Raw genomic sequence first — 18,812 nt, forward strand, 5'->3', positions numbered from 1 at the left:
CGTTTCTTCTCCGGCTGCGGATAGAGACTAATGTAATGTGTCCAGCTTGGAGGAACGGCGCGTATTGGCTTTTTTTGATCAAAATGTGATTGTAGTTCGTTGTCAACCTTACTACGGTACTTAGGAGACGTCATTTGTGTTCATGAGTTATTGATCTGGGAAATCAGAATCTCCCAATATCGTTCCAACTTTACTGAACTAAGCCACAAGACCGTCTCATTTTGTAGACCACTCAGTTTGGTGTTCCTTCACTTTATTTTTATATACATTTATTTTGGACGAAAACTTAGCATGAGGAAAGGCAAGTGTGGCGTGAGTGCGTGAGATATGGGTTAATTGCGTGACTCTCACGCTCAATACGTGAGTGTTGGCAGCCCTGTATTAAGATCCCTTGAGACACAGTGTCGTGAAAAAAAAAAAAAAAGTACCCGCCGGCGGGGACCTTGGGGTTTAACAGGTTAAAAGTAGAGTAAAAAGGAAGGGAACATTTTAAGATAAGTAAATGTACTTTATTCATAGTTCTCCAATGTAAAAGGAAATACAAAAAAGAAAGCCATGTGACTGAGCTACCTTTGGATCAGAACCTGCAGAAGTTTCCCCAGCCTCTCCTGGAGCTCTGGGATTGGTTCCCCTATCAGCATTAGCTCCTGTCTCAGCTTCCCATTCACGCCAAGCAGCTGCTCACACCTAGCAGATAACAAGTTAAAAGATAGTCAAGGAGCAATAAAGAAATAACAAACACAAAAACGTAAACTCATATGATTGTCACAACCTACAGTATTTCCTACATGATGTGTTTGCCAAAGAATATGATGTTTTAAAGCGTAAAACCAAAAATCATCAAACTGGTTGGTATTTTCCCAGTGGGGTGCGCCTCACCAGGTCTGCAGAGGGTGGAGGTTCTCGTCAAAGGGATGTCCGATGGTTGACTTGTGCTGTTCCCACCGCCATGCCTTCAGCTTGCTGATCAGTCGGGTCTGACATTGATCCAAACAGTCTACACACTCCTTCAGCAGCTGGAAACGCTTCTACAACAACCCACATCCAAACACATTACACTTTCGCACGTGGGCAAACACATTGATTCATGTCTATGTCATCAAAACACATCATGCATACACATCATGCATATAAACACAGACATAGTAAATACATCTATACCTATCCAAGACTGCATTTATGCACCAACTGTTACATTTATATTCTAATAAACGTATGAAACTGAACCTTCTAAAATCTCCAAATGTAAATTGTAAATTTGAAAACAAACAAAGTAAATCTGCAAATATTATACTGTACTGGTCAGAATATACACACATTTGACACCTCAGTATAATCAGTATTCTTTCATAAAATAGACAAAAGACATCAATGAATCTATTTTAGAAAGATAAGTAGCCTCAGACTGAAATAATAATCAAGCAATATCCCTCTAAGAAGCCAGTAATGTTGGTCTGAAGCCATTTCCAAGCTCACCGTGGCCAGTGCTTTCACGTTGTACTCCAGCTGTTGGATGTGATTCTGGAGTTTCTGGATTTCTGAATTCTTGGGATCCATTCCGTTCTGTTGGATCGGCCCTGTGCAAACAATCAATAACATCATATGTTGAGTCCAAACAAACAAAAATTAAAAAGCAGACAAACAAATAAATGCAACCATGCATTACGCGAAGATTAAGCAGGGCGTTACTAAAGAGAATCTCTGTGTTCAGTGTTTGTGTCTCTCACCTTGTAAACCCTCACAGTTCTGTCTTTCCCAGTTGAGCTCTTCTTGCAGCTGGTGCATCTTCTGCCGAATGTCCTGGACCTCCAACACCTTTAGAACCAGGTGGTCTACATCCTGCATGCTGGGAAACGAGTTCTCTCTATTCTGGTGCTGTTGGTACTGTGGAGTACTGCTGGGCGTCTGAGGAAGCTAGAAACATAGAAGTGCACTTAATACACTTACAGTATTGTTTGTGGCGTCAGAACGATTTAACAAAATGATGCTTCCACTAGTTATATTGAATTAAAAGTGGAATTGATTTCAAAAACAGATTAATCGTTATTTTCACGAATCTCAGAGCAGAACAATAAACACTAAAGAGACATTTCCAACTGGTGACTGTTACTTGCATACTAAAATGCACACATTTCCCTTGAAAATGTCTTGAAAGAAGGCTTTAAATAATTTGTAGTAGTATGCCTTTCACACACTAAGAAGAGGGCTGTAGTTAAACTAAACACAGAGCGTATTTCTTATTTGAAAGATCTTACCGTGCCGAGCAGAGCCCTCTCCTTCGCCAGGGTTTCTTTGACCATTACTGCAAATCGTAGAGGCTGCTTATTAAGCATGGTCTGTAAAGCAAGCATATTACAAATCCTTAAAAACAATCCAAAATACCACTGTGTGGCTACTAGTATTCAGGTAATGTCACTGACAAAACAGTTTTTTTCCCTTAGCTATCTTGTCAATAGTGTACAATATGTGGGTTTTTATGTTTACAAGAAGTACTTAAAGAATGTTGTGGGCATCTGTAACGATTTATACCCAAAAAATACAATATTCCCATACATATGACACCATCTTCGTGGTTTCAGCCATATGAGTGACACAAATCTGCTGCAACCACTGGCATCTACTCAGAATTAGACCACAATTGCATTCAATCTAGATTACAAACAGCATGGAGACTAACACTGTGTTATTGAGGGTTTCTGTTCCCCTACCATGTTCCTGCTGATCTGCATCAACTTCATTCTGTCCACCACGTTGGCATTCTGCTGCGAAATGGATTGCAGCATGCTGATGGTCTGGTCCAACAGTGTCTGAGCCTGGCTCTCCAGCTCCACCTTTTCCAGTGCAAAGTTGTCCCTGTGAGAAGAACACACACACACACACACACACACACACACACACACACACACACACACACACACACACACACACACACACACACCACACACACACACACACACACACACACACACACACACACACACACACACACACACACACACACACACACAACACACACACACACACACACACACCAATGCATATAGATCCACACAAACACAAGACCACAGACTAAGAAAGAAACATTAAGCATACGCATGACTATTGTGTACATCTGCAAGCATGTTCATGTTACTTTATAAAGTGTGTGCACATGTGTTTGTGTCATACCATCTTTGGCTCTCAATCCATTCAGCTAAAAAATGTCTGACTTCAATGGGAAAGGCGGTTTGGGGATAGAGGTTGTTGACCGTGTCATCAGACAGGCGCTGGATCATCTGGGACATGTGTATCCACTGGGCCATGATCAAGCAGGGCTACACAGGTCAAAGTAGAGGACATTATGTATAACTTTTCAGTGTAAACAAACAGGATGTGTTTTGATAAAACTCACCACACTGGCATCAACAGTGATTCTATGTTTTTCTTATTATCAACAAATCCCATGAAAACCAACAATTCATAAGACTGTATACTTTCCTATCCTTTTTGCAACACTACCAAGCAAATGTATTCCTCCCGAAGATGTGAATCTTTAAAGACTGCTAACTATTTAAAAGTTAATTTTTTATTTCAGTATTCTCCCGATGTGCAAGGTTTCAAAAGAACTAAAAGGACAAGTAGAGTATTTCCATTTCATGAAAAGAAGCAGCCAATTAAAAAGTATTGCATTAAAATAGGTCACTTCAAGCTGGAACAAGCTGATACGCTGTGATACGTTCAAACAATGTTGAATAAGATATATTTTGTACACCACCAACATGGCCAATGTGGGATTCAAACTACAGTTCCCATGATAACGGTTTGAGAAACACCCTAGCTCATTTATTTGTTTACAACATTTTGGGAGATCAATTAAGTTATTTGCCAGAGTATTACTCTGCGTCAGGATTCACAGAAAACATTGGTTTTAGTCTTTGCACAGGGATTTTTATTAGTAAAATAAATGTAGTTCAAAACCACTGCATGTACAGTAGATCAAACAAAGGTTTGTAAAACACCATAGCTTTGAGGAGACAGAGATAGATGTCTTTAGTATGTTGTTGGCAACAAGCACATATGCCCTGTGAGCCTTATCAGCTTCCAACATAGGGGGAGAACCACATACTGTTCAAACTCAAACCATCTGAAAGCTTGATATCTGTCTGCAGTCTTAGTTTTGTGTTTTGTCATGTGTATGCTGAAAAGGACTTTCTGTTTATTTGGTGATCTCTGTGATGTCTGTGTTGACAGATTTCACATTATAAAGTATCTTTAATTTAGCCAGAAAGAGAACATACGGCCAAATAGGGCCAGGGGCGTACAAAGTCAATGTTCAGTTCAGTGAAATGTTCTGTAATGCACGAGTCAACACGTTCCATGCTCTTTTGAGAAATCTGATGTACAAATTCATCTGTCGATTGAATGTTTCTCATAACTCTGTCATTATGCTACTGTCAAATCCGTGTTTCAGTGCTGTACGATACCAGTCACCTCTGTGGAAACATTGGTATGGCTGCCTTTTTTTAGTTTGTATTTGAGTGTTGTATGTTTTGTAATAATGGACCAAGAGTCTCTTTAAATAAAGATGATGATGATGATGATGATGAAAGTCAATGTTCAGTATGTCATAAAGTAAGTCTCGTTAAATATCAAAGTATGTCGTTAAAAGCTATAGTATTGTAAGTCATAAAATGTAATCTTAAAAAGTTAATATGTCATTATGTACAGTATGGGGGTTAAGTATCTTGCCTAGGGACAACATAGAATAAAGGGAACAGGGCTCAAAGCATTTACCATCCAAATGCTGTACGACCATCTCACTACTGAAACATTTCATAAAAGGTCATACTATAATAGTTCATTAAAATAAATGTACAGTAAAATATACAGCATTCACTATCTGTTATGCTACGCACAAAATTCTTTATTATTCTGCCGGGTTATTTTGCGCCTCCTCTTCTCCCACATTCCACATCGCAGAAACTCCGTTCAAACATCAAAACGTTCAGCTCGGTCGGGAATCGATGGTTATTACTTTTCTCATTCATAACTTTCATAATTACAGAGATACATCCCACAATTCATCACATTTTTAACATTGAAGTCAATGGAGAAACTCTTCAGACTTGAAAAATCTTCATGCGACTTCAACTGCTAACTGTTCCTTCATACTTTCACTCAGAAACCTCATTCCAACTTTAAAATGTTTCACATCTTTCTGACAGTATTCATGTTAAACAACTTTTAAATCTGATATACTTTTAGAAATATTAAACATTGTTCAGACCTTGGTAAAGAGGCCTTCTTCAGATTTTAACATTAGTGTGTATTGAGTAGCTCGTTAAGGTGTGTGATCTCAAAGCTAGAGTGGAGGAAAGCTTGAAATTCGGCTTCATATTTTTGTTTAAACCTGCCATAATTCCCAAATCCTACATTCCTGAGACATAATTTGTCATGATAAACGTAGGAAAACATCTCGTAGCTTGAAAAATGAAAAGAAATTAAGCAAACAATAATTAAACAAAATGCCTCTTGAGGGCATGAAGTGACAAAAAATGTCTCCATTAAAGCCAATTGTAAAGCCAAGCCAAGCTGATCTTTACTCTCAGCATTAGCCGCACACCTTTTGTTAATCTGCCAAAAAGGCCACATTATTAACCCGAAGGTACACAAAAAGCACACTTCAGATGCTCAACTTCCTACAGATGCTTCACACGTTGAAATTTCACCGATATCTGTTACGGTTCTTCAACAAAACGTTCACATGTAAGAGGTTTATCTCTCATTCAGAACAATGGAAACCTTTGATCTCTGGACACGTCGTTAGCTCAAATATAAACACCTGTGTCATGGAACACGATGATGTCATAACTCCAACTGACATGCTCAGAGCAGCAGACTTCAGATAATGGTTAATGGTCCAGCCTTCAACATGTCTATGTGCCATTAGTGAGTTTTCCTCAAAAGCTGTTACCATGGCAACGCATCCCTCACCGTAAAACACGATATTGCTATAGCTCCTATGAAAATGGTCAAAAAGTGCTCAAACTTCACATGTGTGCTAACAGTCCAGCCGTGAAGACATCTATTTGACAGTTTTAAGATGTATTCAAATGCTGTTAACTTGGCAACACAATGCTCATTATGAAACACGGTTTTCTCACAACTTCAGTTCAAATTCTCGAAATAGCCCAAAACTTCACAGGTTTGGTAACGATGCAGCCATCAACACATCTAAGCGTATTATGGGGTGTCATCAAATGCCGTTGCCATGGCGACAGATCATTCGCCATCAAGTTAGTTCAAAAGTTTGCAGTTCAAATATTCTGCTGCTTTTCCAAGCCTTTTTACTTTCTTTTCTTCTCTCATCACACATGGAAACCCCCAGTGTTCATGTATCATTTCAATCTAAATTCTTCACTTTCTTCTTACACATTACATTTCAGCATAGCAATTCAGCATCAGCTTTTCAGCATAAAGCATTCCCACTAGCAATTGCATTCTCTAGTTGCAATTGTGAATGAATGTTTATCACACCTGAGGCTTTTTATGTCAACCTCTATCTGGCTGTTTGTTAATTATTAAATGCTGACTTGTGCTTTAAGTTATCTCAAAGACACTGTTTGTAGCTTAGGGGATTGTCTATGTTCGCAGTCTGAATAGCAGATGTGTTTCAGGATAAGCCAAAATGAACTTCTCCTAATTGCTTTATGGAATGGCACAACATGTTAATGATCTATTTCCTTTAAACTAGATGGATTTAGTTTGTTTGTGTTTTGATAACTGTTCAATTTGCTTTCCACACTTTACCTACACTCCACGCTGCCAACTCCCTAAGCTCTAAACTCTACGCTCTAGACTACATTGTTGATTAGAACAATTTACATATTTCATCATATTTTTGTTTATTGTTTATTGTGGGTTGAATACATTTGTTTAACTTTAAACCTTGAATATCTGTGTGGTCTCCTTTGGCGAACATTGCATTTCTAAAGATAATATCAACAGGTTGCTCTTCCACTTTGCTTCTTTTTGAAGTCTAGAATGATACATGTAACATCATACTTTGACTTTCATTTGATGGTTTGGTTTCATTGCGGTTTGCTCCCTCTCAGTTTCCATTCATTGATCGGATATAGAATAAAACTCTGGACAATACCGCCCAATACAACTTGGAGGGTCAAAGCATTAGAAAGTGTAAACGAGCATGTCAGTCCTGCAGAGACAGCTTCAACAGTAAACAACAAACAACGACAGTAAGAGCAAAGGAATTCAGACTTGTTTCACAGATGGCTATTCAATGTGTTTTGGCTTGAACACAAGTATTGTCATACTGATATTCTGTACACACTGTGAAGACCACTGAGACAAATGTAACATTTGTGATATTGGGCTATATAAATAAACATTGATTGATTGATTGAAGTATCAGTATGAACTCTTAGTATTGAGAGTTTAGAAGAATAAACACACAATGATCCTGTCATCCTCTTGCAGCCATCTTGGTCTCTTGCAGTTGAAGTTGTGTTCACATGTTGCGGCAGCACCTCAGTAAGGCTGCTTTATAACTACATTGTCCACACTGTTACTCTGGAATCAACAGTAAAACCATGGCCATGGTACAGGACATATGTCTGCCTCTTTAGCCACTGTTTACATACTTTCTTCAAACTGTGTTGAATGTCTATAATGTTGGCTAACACTGTGAATTACAACTACTCATATACAGTACAAGTGTTCAAAATACCCAATGAATAAGACAACTAATGTTGCTCGTATTTAACACAGAAAACCAACTTTAGTTCTATTTCGTCCCTACTGACCGCCAGAGGCGGTGCTTTAGCACTGGATATGTCCATCGCGCGCATGCGCAGCTCGAGTACCAATAACAACAAAGTCACCTGTGACCCACGTGACACCGGCTACATCAGCCGGTGTCGACAGAGGATCTGTTCCTTTTCATCTTCTCGCTGCGCGAGAGTACCTTGGCTACATTTTTTGTAGCCTACAGCGTTCGTTCGTTCGGAACATTTGTTAAGGATTCTCTGCAAACAGCTGGCTGCATGTAGCTTCGCGACTCATCCAGTCGGGGCCGCGGACAGGTTGGTGTCGGCTTGGTTGGCGACGGCAGTGTTTCTACTCCCTCTCCCAGCCTAGTTGTCCTGATTTCTATCTGTTTGCTGAGTCTTTTGGTGACGGAGGTGTTTTCGCTCCCTCTCCCAGGAGTATTGCTGTGCTTTTGTACTGTTTTGGCCGCGGCGCTGAGCCAAACGTCATTAGCATTGAGCTAAACCTCATTAGCATTGAGCTAAACTTCATTAGCATTGAGCTAAACTTCATTAGCATTGAGCTAAACTTCATTGGCATTGAGCTGTACTGGCTAGTTAGCAGTAGCGGCTGCAGCCACTCGGCGGACGCCGGGTTGAGCACCGGAGTTTCCCGTGCCGTTCTTTTTTCTTTAGCTACAGCTGGCATTCGCCTTTGATTTAACGCTAAAGTTGCCGTGTTTATCCTGTTAAACAAGTAGCTGGTGAAGTCTGTGTTCCCACACCCGCTCCCGGTTACGCTGCATCTGGCGTTCGTCTTCAGTTTAACCAGTAAAGGCAGTGTTTGCGCCCCCGCTCCTGGTAGGCGCTAAACGGCCTGGTTTTTTGCGTTAAGCAGGTAGCTGGTGAAGGCTGTGCTCCCGCACCCGCTCCCGGTTACGCTGCGTCTGGCATTCATCTGTAAATTAACCAGTGAAGGCAGTGTTCTCGCCCCCGCTCCTGGTAGACGCTAAACTGCCTGGTGTTTTCTGTTAAGCAGGTAGCTGGTGAAGGCTGTGTTCCCGCACCCGCTCCCGGTTACGCTGCATCTGGCATTTGTCTGTAAATTAACCAGTGAAGGCAGTGTTCTCGCCCCCGCTCCTGGTAGACGCTAAACTGCCTTGTGTTTTCTGTTTAGCAGGTAGCTGGTGAAGGCTGTGTTCCCGCACCCGCTCCCGGTTACGCTGCATCAGGCATTCGTCTGTAAATTAACCAGTGAAGGCAGTGTTCTCGCCCCCGCTCCTGGTAGACGCTAACTGCCTTGTGTTTTGGTTTAAGCAGGTAGCTGGTGAAGGCTGTGTTCCCGCACCCGCTCCTGGTTACGCTGCATCTGGCATTTGTCTGTAAATTAACCAGTGAAGGCAGTGTTCTCGCCCCCGCTCCTGGTAGACGCTAAACTGCCTGGTGTTTTCTGTTAAGCAGGTAGCTGGTGAAGGCTGTGTTCCCGCACCCGCTCCCGGTTACGCTGCATCTGGCATTTGTCTGTAAATTAACCAGTGAAGGCAGTGTTCTCGCCCCCGCTCCTGGTAGACGCTAAACTGCCTTGTGTTTTCTGTTTAGCAGGTAGCTGGTGAAGGCTGTGTTCCCGCACCCGCTCCCGGTTACGCTGCATCAGGCATTCGTCTGTAAATTAACCAGTGAAGGCAGTGTTCTCGCCCCCGCTCCTGGTAGACGCTAACTGCCTTGTGTTTTGGTTTAAGCAGGTAGCTGGTGAAGGCTGCGTTCCCGCACCCGCTCCCGGTTACGCTGCATCTGGCACTCGCCTCGGCTCAGCCAGTGAAGGGCAGGTAGCTGGTGAAGGCTGTGTTCCCGCACCCGCTCCCAGCTTCTCTGCATCTGGCTACCTACAGAATGGCTCATTCATGTAGCGCCTGTATGGCTTCTCTCGAGCCCGAGGACGGCCACGACCGTTGCCCCTCTTGCCTCGGCCTCGTGCACCCCCCAATAAGAGGACTAGGAACAGGCTGTCCTCTAGAGTGGATCAGCTAGCTACCGACATGGACACGATGAAGTCGCTCCTCGTGGCCCTTCAGCCGGGGCCCGGTATAGGGGCTGCTAGCGGGCCGCCTGCCCCTCCTTCGGTTGCTGCCCCTCCTTCGGTTGCCGCCCCTCCTTCGGTTGCCGCACCTCTGTACGAGGATGCCTTGTCGCTAGCGGCTTCGGCTAACCTCTTCAATGAAGAGACGGAGGACGAGGTCCCGCTCGAGGAGTTTTCCCTCTCCTCTGCTCAGGGGTCTCTGCAGGACGGGGAGGATGGCTCCATGGCGGCCATCATTCGTACAGCCTTGGCGCACCTGCAGATTCCGGTTCCGCAGGCCAACTTGGCTCCGGCTAGTGCCTTCTTCAGGCGTAACCCAGCCCGTGTCCCCCTCACCATTCCTCCTTCAGAGGAGTACCTGAGGGAGCTCCAGGCATGCTGGAGGGACACCAGGGCCTTTAGCCGCACTGGTTCCGATGCCCGGACCTTGGCTGCCATGCAGGACCCGGCGAGGGCGGGGCTGGGTGGCATGCCACCCATTGAGCCTGCCATCGCCTCCCTGATTCTGGCTCCTGACGAGGCTTTAAGGCCTGAGGTCAGGTGCCCTCAGCCTCAGTGCAGGGTCACGGATGGGCTGCTCTGTAGGGCCTACGACGCAGCGGCACGCATGGGTCGTATCGGGAACTCCCTCTCCCATCTAATGCTGGCCGTCTCCGCCTCGCTGCAGCAGGCTCCGGCCGAGCCTTCTTTGCTGGGCCTCAGCGATGCATCACTGCAGGCCTTTGCCCTAATGACTAGGGAATTGGGACGAGTTATGTCTTTTCTGGTACAGACTCGTCGCCAGGTTTGGCTGGCCCAGTCACCACTGACGGAGACATGTAGGAGGGTCCTACGTAGCGTGCCAGTCGAGCCAGGGGAGCTGTTTGGGTCAGCTGCCCTGGAGACACTGGAGCGCGCTGCCCAAGCGAGGCAGACCAGGCAGCAGCTCTCGGGTCTTCGCAGTCCCGCGGCCGCTCCCGGCAGGCCCATGGGCCGCTCTAGCAGCCGCGCTCAGCCACCGGCTTACTGGGGTGGTCGGCAGAGTTCCCAGCGGCCCACTCAACCGGCCAATGACTTTCGTGCCCCAGGTCGCCTGGCTTCCAGGCGGCCTCGCGCTTCAGAGCCTTACCGGCGCCCCCCGAGGGGCTCCAGGGGCCGGGGGGCTAGGCCCTGAAGTCCCGGGGCCGGTCGTCGGCTGGTTTTCCCAGCAGCAGCTCAGCTACTGGGCTGCCTGTATTTCCGACCCCTGGGTGGTTTCCACACTAACCCGGGGCTACGAGTTGCAGTTCCGACGCCGGCCCCTAGCCTTCGGCCGGGTCAGAATGACAGTTGTCAAGGACCCGGCGAAGGCCTTAGCGCTAGCCCAAGAGTTGTCCGTCCTCTTGGCCAAAGGCGCAATCGAGCCAGTGGACCCCCTGCGTCAGAGCGGGGGGTTCTACTCGACGTACTTTCTTGTGAGCAAGAAAGTTGGCGGATTCCGTCCAGTTCTGGACCTCAGAGGAATCAACAGATTCCTGAGGGTACTACCCTTCCATATGCTAACCACAGCAGACACCCTTCGTGTTGTCACACAGGGGGAGTGGTTCACAACCGTGGACTTGAGGGACGCCTACTTCCACGTGCCAATTGCATCCCATCACCGGAGGTTCTTGAGGTTCGCCTTTCAGGGTCGACATTATCAGTTTCGGGTGCTTCCCTTTGGTCTCTCCCTCTCCCCAAGGGTGTTCACCAGGGTTGTTGCGGCAGCACTCGCTCCCCTGCAGGCACAGGGCATGAAGGTCCTGCCATACCTGGACGACTGGCTGGTTTGCGCGCCGTCCCGGGCCCAAGGGGCCCAGGATACGGCGCGCCTCTCATCCCACGTTGCCCGGTTGGGCCTGACAGTGAACACCGAGAAGAGTTGCCTGGACCCTTCCCAGCAGGTCACTTATCTGGGGATGGTCCTAGATTCGGTCACCATGAGGACCTAATTGACACCTCGTCGTGTGGACGACATTTCCCACCATCTTCGCATCTTCAGACTAGGCAAGAGGGTGCCTTACATACAGTTCCTCCGGCTCTTAGGCAGACTGACAGCTGCCTCAGCCGTTGTGCCCTTGGGCCTGTTGTCACTGCGCCCCATGCAGATGTGGCTGAACAGCCGTCACTTGGACGCCAAGCGGCACAGGCACAAGAGAGTCAGGGTGTCTCAGCGGTGCCTCCACTCTATGTCCCGCTGGAGGGACAGGGCCTATCTCCTGAGGGGTGTGCCCATGGGCACCATCCCATCCCGGCCGGGAGACTGTCACTGTGGATGTGTGTCTCTCGGGGTGGGGGGCGGTGTGGCAGGGCAGGACTGTGCAGGGTCAGTGGTCTGCCCAGGAAGGTGCACGCCATATCAATGTGCTGGAGCTTCGAGCGGTGTTGCTCGCACTCATGCACTTTTTACCCCAACTGGCGGGCAGGCATGTGCTCGTTCGTTCGGACAACATGTCCGCAGTTGCCCAAATCAACCACCAGGGGGGCGCCAGGTCCGCACAGCTGCTCCGCGTTTCGCAGAGCCTCTTGCCTTGGGCGCTCCCCCGCCTCACCAGTCTGCGGGCAGTTTTTCTGCCAGGGGACCTGAATCAGGTCGCAGATTTCCTCTCACGGCGCAAGCCTCCACCGGGGGAGTGGAGGCTTCACCCGGAGGTGGTGGAGATAATTTGGAGCCTCTTCGGCAGGGCCGAGGTGGACCTCTTTGCCTCGGAAGAGTCGAGGCACTGCCCCCTCTGGTTCTCCTGGTCGGAGGTGACCAGCCCATTGGGTCAGGATGCCCTGGCGCACGACTGGCCGGACACTCTCCTGTATGCCTTCCCGCCGTTGCCTCTGATACTTCAGACGCTTCAGAGGGTCCTTACCCAGGGGCACAGGCTCCTTCTAGTCGCCCCCCGCTGGCCGGGGAGAGTCTGGTTCCCACTGCTACGCAGTCTCTGCGGCAGCCCACCGTGGCGTCTCCCCGACAGGAAGGACCTCCTGTCACAGCTCAAGGGTCAGATCTGGCATCCCGACCCTCGCCGCCTTCAGCTCTGGGTTTGGCCTCTGCAGGGCCCAACCCACTGTTGAGCGGTGTCACGGCATCTGTCAGGGAAACTATCCTGAATGCCAGAGCTCCATCCACTCGGGCACAGTATGAGTGCAAATGGAGGCTCTTCTCCCACTGGTGTGTGAGTAAGGCTGAGAATCCGGGACATTGCTCCGTGGCCACCATTTTAGAGTTTCTGCAGTCCCTTCTGGATAGTGGACGTTCTCACTCCACTTTGAAGGTGTATATGGCTGCTATCTCTGCCCGACATGTCGGAGTCGATGGCGCCACAGTGGGGCGCCACAGGTTGGTGTCCCTCTTTCTAAGAGGGGCTCTACGGCAGCGCCCCCCTAGCACCCCAAGGGCCCCGGCTTGGGACCTGCCCCTAGTGTTGGATGCACTATCATCTCCTCCCTTCGAACCCTTGGCCCAGGTCGGGCTTAAATGGCTGTCCCTGAAGGCAGCATTTCTGCTTGCCATAACCTCAGGGAAGCGAGTCGGAGAGCTTCATGCCCTCTCCGTAAGCAGTACATGCCTGAGGTGGAACTCCGATGGCTCGGGTGTCACCCTCTGGCCGAATGTGGCGTTCTTGCCCAAGGTGCTTCCACTAGCCCACTCCAATCGGCCTATCCAGCTGGCACGCTTTAACATTCCACAGGAGAACGGCACACCTGAGTTGCTGTGCCCTGTGCGTGCCCTGAGGGCGTATATTGATGCTACGGCCTGTATACGACAGTCAGAGCAGCTCTTCGTTTGCCATGGCGGCACTAGGAAGGGTCGTGCTCTCTCGAAGCAGCGGCTGTCCCACTGGGTGGTGGATACCATCACATGTGCCTATGGGGCCAGTGGCCGCCCCCCGCCATCAGGGGCCAGATGCCACTCTACAAGAGGCGTCTCAACATCGTGGGCTGCCCTAAGAGGGGTGCCCCTGGAGACCATCTGCGCCGCGGCGTCATGGGCGTCTTCGGGCACATTCTCCAGGTTCTACCGGGTCAATGTCGCCACTCCTCACCCCCTGGGGGTGGTCTTGTGGCCAAGCTCCGCTGCTTCCAACTAGGTGAGTAAGTGCTTGGATTCTTCATGACATGGTTGGTATAGGTCATCCAGTGCTAAAGCACCGCCTCTGGCGGTCAGTAGGGACGAAATAGAACGATAGTTACGGCTGTAACTACGGTTCTATGAGTCCCGGATGACCGCCAGAGTTTCCTGTCACTCAGAATTCTTGTGTGCTCGCGAGAAGATTCTGGGAACAGATCCTCTGTCGACACCGGCTGATGTAGCCGGTGTCACGTGGGTCACAGGTGACTTTGTTGTTATTGGTACTCGAGCTGCGCATGCGCGCGATGGACATATCCAGTGCTAAAGCACCGCCTCTGGCGGTCATCCGGGACTCATAGAACCGTAGTTACAGCCGTAACTATCGTTGTGTTGTATAACGTTTTTTCTTTTTGCTTTCCCTTTTTCATAGAGAGAACAGACTGGAAAGTGGGAGGGAAAGAGTTTAACGACCACAGCTCAGAATCAAATCACGGTCAGATGCAATAAGACTCAAACATTTCATTGTGTTGGTTTTTCTGTACACACTGTCCTATTCCAATACATCCGTCCAGTGAGAGGGATCCCTCCCCAGCTGCTCTACCTGAGGTTTTGACTATTTTATCCCAGTTCAAATGTTTTGGGGGAAACCTTTTTTCTAATAGGATAAAAGACGATGTATATGCTGCGCAGAGTGTAAAGCCCATGAGTGAAATGTGTCATATTGCTGGTTCTAAATAAGTCAAATTGACTTGAAACTGGGTCAGCAATGTATTCCCCTGATGAAGCCTGATGTACATCTAATGTACTGAGAGTCTGCACACTTAGTGCTGACAATTTTAAAAAAGGCTGATTTTCTTCGATATTTTCCTACATATAGAGATATGTTGGATGTGTTACACAAGAAACCCAATGTTTTCGAGTTCCTATTTCGTATAAATATTTCCTCACAAGCAGGGACAAGAATATACATCTTCTTGTTTTTGCAATAATTCCTGGGGTGGCTTTGTGTCCTGCCAGAAACATCCCAGGCCCAGATAAAACACAAAAATGCAACGAATTCCCTAAGGTCATTCCTCTCCCTCGTCCAACAATGCCTGTAAATAAAACAATGTCTAAAATAGGCAAAAATGGAATTCAGTGGCAGATCAGGAGTGTTTTCAATTTAAGACAAAATCAGGTACAAGGTCCTTCTAAATATGTGTATGTTAGTATTTATTTTCTCTTATCATTTGTTTTTTTTCTACATTTGGTACAGTGACTACATTATTGGCACATTGCCTTGGTAAGTCCACACAGGAAGTTTACAACATATTATGTGCAGAAATAAAGGACCGTAACACAGGGGGGGAGTCAAACGTCAGAGGTAGCACTCTCAACAGACTCATTTTTAAAATCCCAAATCTTTCTCTGAGGACTTAAATTGAGTAATAAAAACAGAGACGTAGCACCTTCTGCAAGCTGTTGATATGATACACAAAATAAAGATATATTTTCAACTTTGTCATCTTCAACAAGAAATGTAGCTAGACTGTATAACTATGATCCTATCTGTTAGAGAAATAAAAATCACATGTCATGGTGGTGTTGTTGAAGTCACTGTATAATGAGAAGTCATACCAATACTGGGCACTTTCTACTAGCATTCTCAGAAATTAATTTGGGGGAATTTGACAATCATTGTGTGATCATTTAGAATTCGTAATGTCACAAAAGTCCCATAATATCAATACACACACAACAAGTTATAAATTATACTACAAATGCAGACTCCTTTAAATCAGCCTCAGGGGAACAGACAAACAATCATCTTTCAAAAACACAAATCTAAGTGTTATTGGACTCCAAAGAAATCTGAGCCATTGAAATGTGGCTGCCAACTGACACTGTACACTGCTTCACTTCCTCACAGAAAGCCCAAAGTGTATTTATCTGACAGAACGCATCGTACAAGTCATCTGCTGAAATATCATTTATCCAATAAGTGAAGCTGAACATCTATAGGTGAGGTCTGCAAAAAGTGCTCTCTTGAATTCATCTGTGATTTTCAGGTTCAACATCCATACCAATTTAAACTATTCAATTTGATGTGAAAGAGAAAGCGAGTGTACAGTACAGTGTGGTAAGGACCTCAAAATGGATCTTTCAAGGTTGAGACACTGAGGAAACCAGAGGCTCAATATGAGCTTTTATTGTGTGTACAAGAAGCATTATCATCATTTAAGTAGCCTCTGTCATATTATCATTTTTATGGCACATTTTTCAAAAAAAGAGTATAACGCAGCAGTTAATATTAAAATATGATAAAGCTAGAATATACTACATGTAAACTAGTGACTTTAATCTGAAATCCTTAAATAAAATGCACTGGTACTTAGACTGATAGAAAACATTTATAGCTCCCCATTGAAATCAGGACAGCAGAAAGCTTGCACATCTTCCGGCGCAGACTAAAAACTCATCTCTTTCGACTCCACTTCGAGCAATAACATTACTAACAAAGCACTTATATACTAATAAAGGACTGGCTTATCTAAAGCCAGTTGAGTAGCACTTGAAATGTTTTGGCTCTATGAAACCTGATGTAATTATATGATTCTGTTTTCTTCTAGTTTGTATCTTCTTGGTCGAATGCACTTATTGTAAGTCGCTTTGGATAAAAGTGTCAGCTAAATGCAATGTAATGTAATGTATAAGGATAATTTGGTATTTAGTAGTTAGGGTTTAGGGTCAGCCTTACTGTAGTTTTGTAGGTTGTTAATATTACTGTATAAAACATACACATTTTCAAATCAAGACAATGTTTAAGTATACATATATTCTAAGTACTATCTGCTTGGTGTCTGTTTGTCCCTAGTGTGTCTTCCAGGAGTGTCTCCATTGGATTGTGTATGAAGATCATCTGCCTCTTATGTTTTCTTTCCCTCATGCTGTGGAAGTAGCAGCTGATCTAACTTAGTTGGGTCATGATTGTCCTCACCTTGTTGGTAAAAGGTTTTCAAGAAGTTCAGTCTGATTGTTAGGATCAGCTAGACAGTCTTCCTTTCCCTGGTGTACACTGCTGAACCTGGATGCCTTTCAAAACGGAGACACACAAGGAGCGTAACTAACTCTACATCAAGTCTTATACACACTTCACTTGTTTATACAGGTTGGATACTATAAACATTAATCCCAGTCCTACGAAGATATGAATACGTGTTTAATCCTGTAAGAGCTAAGATCCTCTGATGGGTACCTTCTAAAAAAATGTAATGGGTGACTCAGGAAGACATCAGGCGAGCGACATCCTGTCCTCTTTTAAATATCCAGCAATTTAAAAGAAATGCATACATTTTAATTTAATTAAGTCATTGCTGGGCTAATAAAAAAGTATATTGTTTTGTTATTTTAATATCTTATTGTATACTCTATTTTTGTTTATTCCTACATTAATGGTTTTATATAATTATGTTATTTTAGTGTTATTGTATTGGATTATTTTGTATTCTGTTTCGAAGCACTTTGTTATTACGTATGGGTAGGTGCTATACCAATAAAATGTATTTTTTATTATTTTCATTATTAGTATTGTTGGACTGTAGCCTATTGTACTTATACATTGCTTTCTTTTAAGGTCAGTTATATATATCATTAAACATCTTAAATAATTAAATAAGCATGTGCTGGATGACAAAGCCCAGCTGTGTGGCCTGATATGGTTACTAAATGTTATGTTTAATAACATTATATGAACTGTATTTTTAACGAATATTAATACATAACCAGTTCCAGTGTTAATGCCAAACATAAAAAAGAGGTAAGGCTTTAACAGAAAACAATTAATCCTATTCAGTTTATAGGCGCAGGGTGAAGGAGTTGATAAAGATGGTTGTTCCTTCGATCATTGCATAAGCAAAAACAATGATTAGCAGAACTCTCTTTAGCTGGTTAAAGTTGAAATAAATCCTGAGATAATCCCTATAAAGGATCGCATGACTGTAACATAAATCCGACAAACATTCTGCAAGTTTTTTTTAACTAAACATGACATAGAATAACTCCTTTATTACGCAACATTGTTACTATTGACAAGGCCTTCTCAGCTGCAGGCCGTATACATTCACCAGAATAATATTCCAACGAAAAAACAAACAACAAGGACACTTACCTTCAGTTAAATATTGATTTCAAAACATTGAAAAAGGCTGTGGTCCGTTTCCTCTTCGTCCCCCGCTGTCTCATAAGTATTCCGCTGGATCGAACACCCTACTGAACATTTCCTGCCTCCATCTCTCACTTTAATGCTCACATTTGTCCATTAAAAGCTGCACAGTTGCTGTCTTTTTAACCGAGGGCAAATTAATTTAGAGTGCCGAGCATTTGAGCACACCGAAAACTTCTACCAACGTATAAGTCTTACTTCCCTGTTATACACGACCAGAGGCGAGCTTTATTTCCTGCCCGTGCACGTTCAAGTTCACTCAAAACCAAGTTATGTCTGCCATTCAAACATCACGGCTGCTGTTTAAAATGATGATGTGTGCATGTAGGCGGGTTCATGCAAACATAAACTTCGTCTAAAAATGCGCCGTGTGTGTTTAGTAGGCTACATCACTACCAAGATTACACTGCCCTGAAATAATGCAATCTCATGCATGAAACGACAGAAAATAGAGCATATTAATATACGCATTTATCTCCTCCTTATGAAACGAAAATCGAGTCTGGTGGGCTGGTAGTTGGCAAACTTCCAGAGAAGGAGACGTAGGCGGAGTAATGTTGCGTCATTTCACCAGATGTGGTAACTTCCAGTAAATATCTGCTGTGACACATGATACCCTATCTGCAGATGGCAGTGCCTTAATTCATGGCAGACATCTTCCCAACGGCATCCATTGTACAACAATCCACAGGCCCACACATTATGATGTTACCTCTGTGACCTCAAGCA

At 45.1% G+C, this 18,812-nt stretch overlaps 1 protein-coding gene across 2 annotated transcripts in view; it reads right to left on the minus strand.

Moving 5' to 3' along the window:
• stat6 (signal transducer and activator of transcription 6, interleukin-4 induced) overlaps positions 1-18,595 on the minus strand; it is a 28,427-nt gene extending 9,832 nt beyond the window's left edge. The window contains exons 1-9 of one of the 2 annotated variants that reach the window (XM_034086953.2): positions 18,030-18,595; positions 16,860-16,954; positions 3,169-3,314; positions 2,709-2,853; positions 2,256-2,336; positions 1,728-1,914; positions 1,477-1,577; positions 880-1,028; positions 571-687 (exon numbers count right to left, since the gene is read on the minus strand). In XM_034086953.2, the coding sequence (XP_033942844.1) occupies positions 571-687; positions 880-1,028; positions 1,477-1,577; positions 1,728-1,914; positions 2,256-2,336; positions 2,709-2,853; positions 3,169-3,302 (914 nt within the window). In that variant the 5' untranslated portion in view covers positions 3,303-3,314; positions 16,860-16,954; positions 18,030-18,595. The remainder of the gene's footprint in view (positions 1-570; positions 688-879; positions 1,029-1,476; positions 1,578-1,727; positions 1,915-2,255; positions 2,337-2,708; positions 2,854-3,168; positions 3,315-16,859; positions 16,955-18,029) is intronic. The other variant, XM_034086952.2, reaches the window with a different exon arrangement.
• Positions 18,596-18,812: the final 217 nt, after the last annotated feature.

This window comes from Pseudochaenichthys georgianus, chromosome 7, assembly GCF_902827115.2.
Source record: "Pseudochaenichthys georgianus chromosome 7, fPseGeo1.2, whole genome shotgun sequence".
Lineage (NCBI taxonomy): Eukaryota > Metazoa > Chordata > Actinopteri > Perciformes > Channichthyidae > Pseudochaenichthys > Pseudochaenichthys georgianus.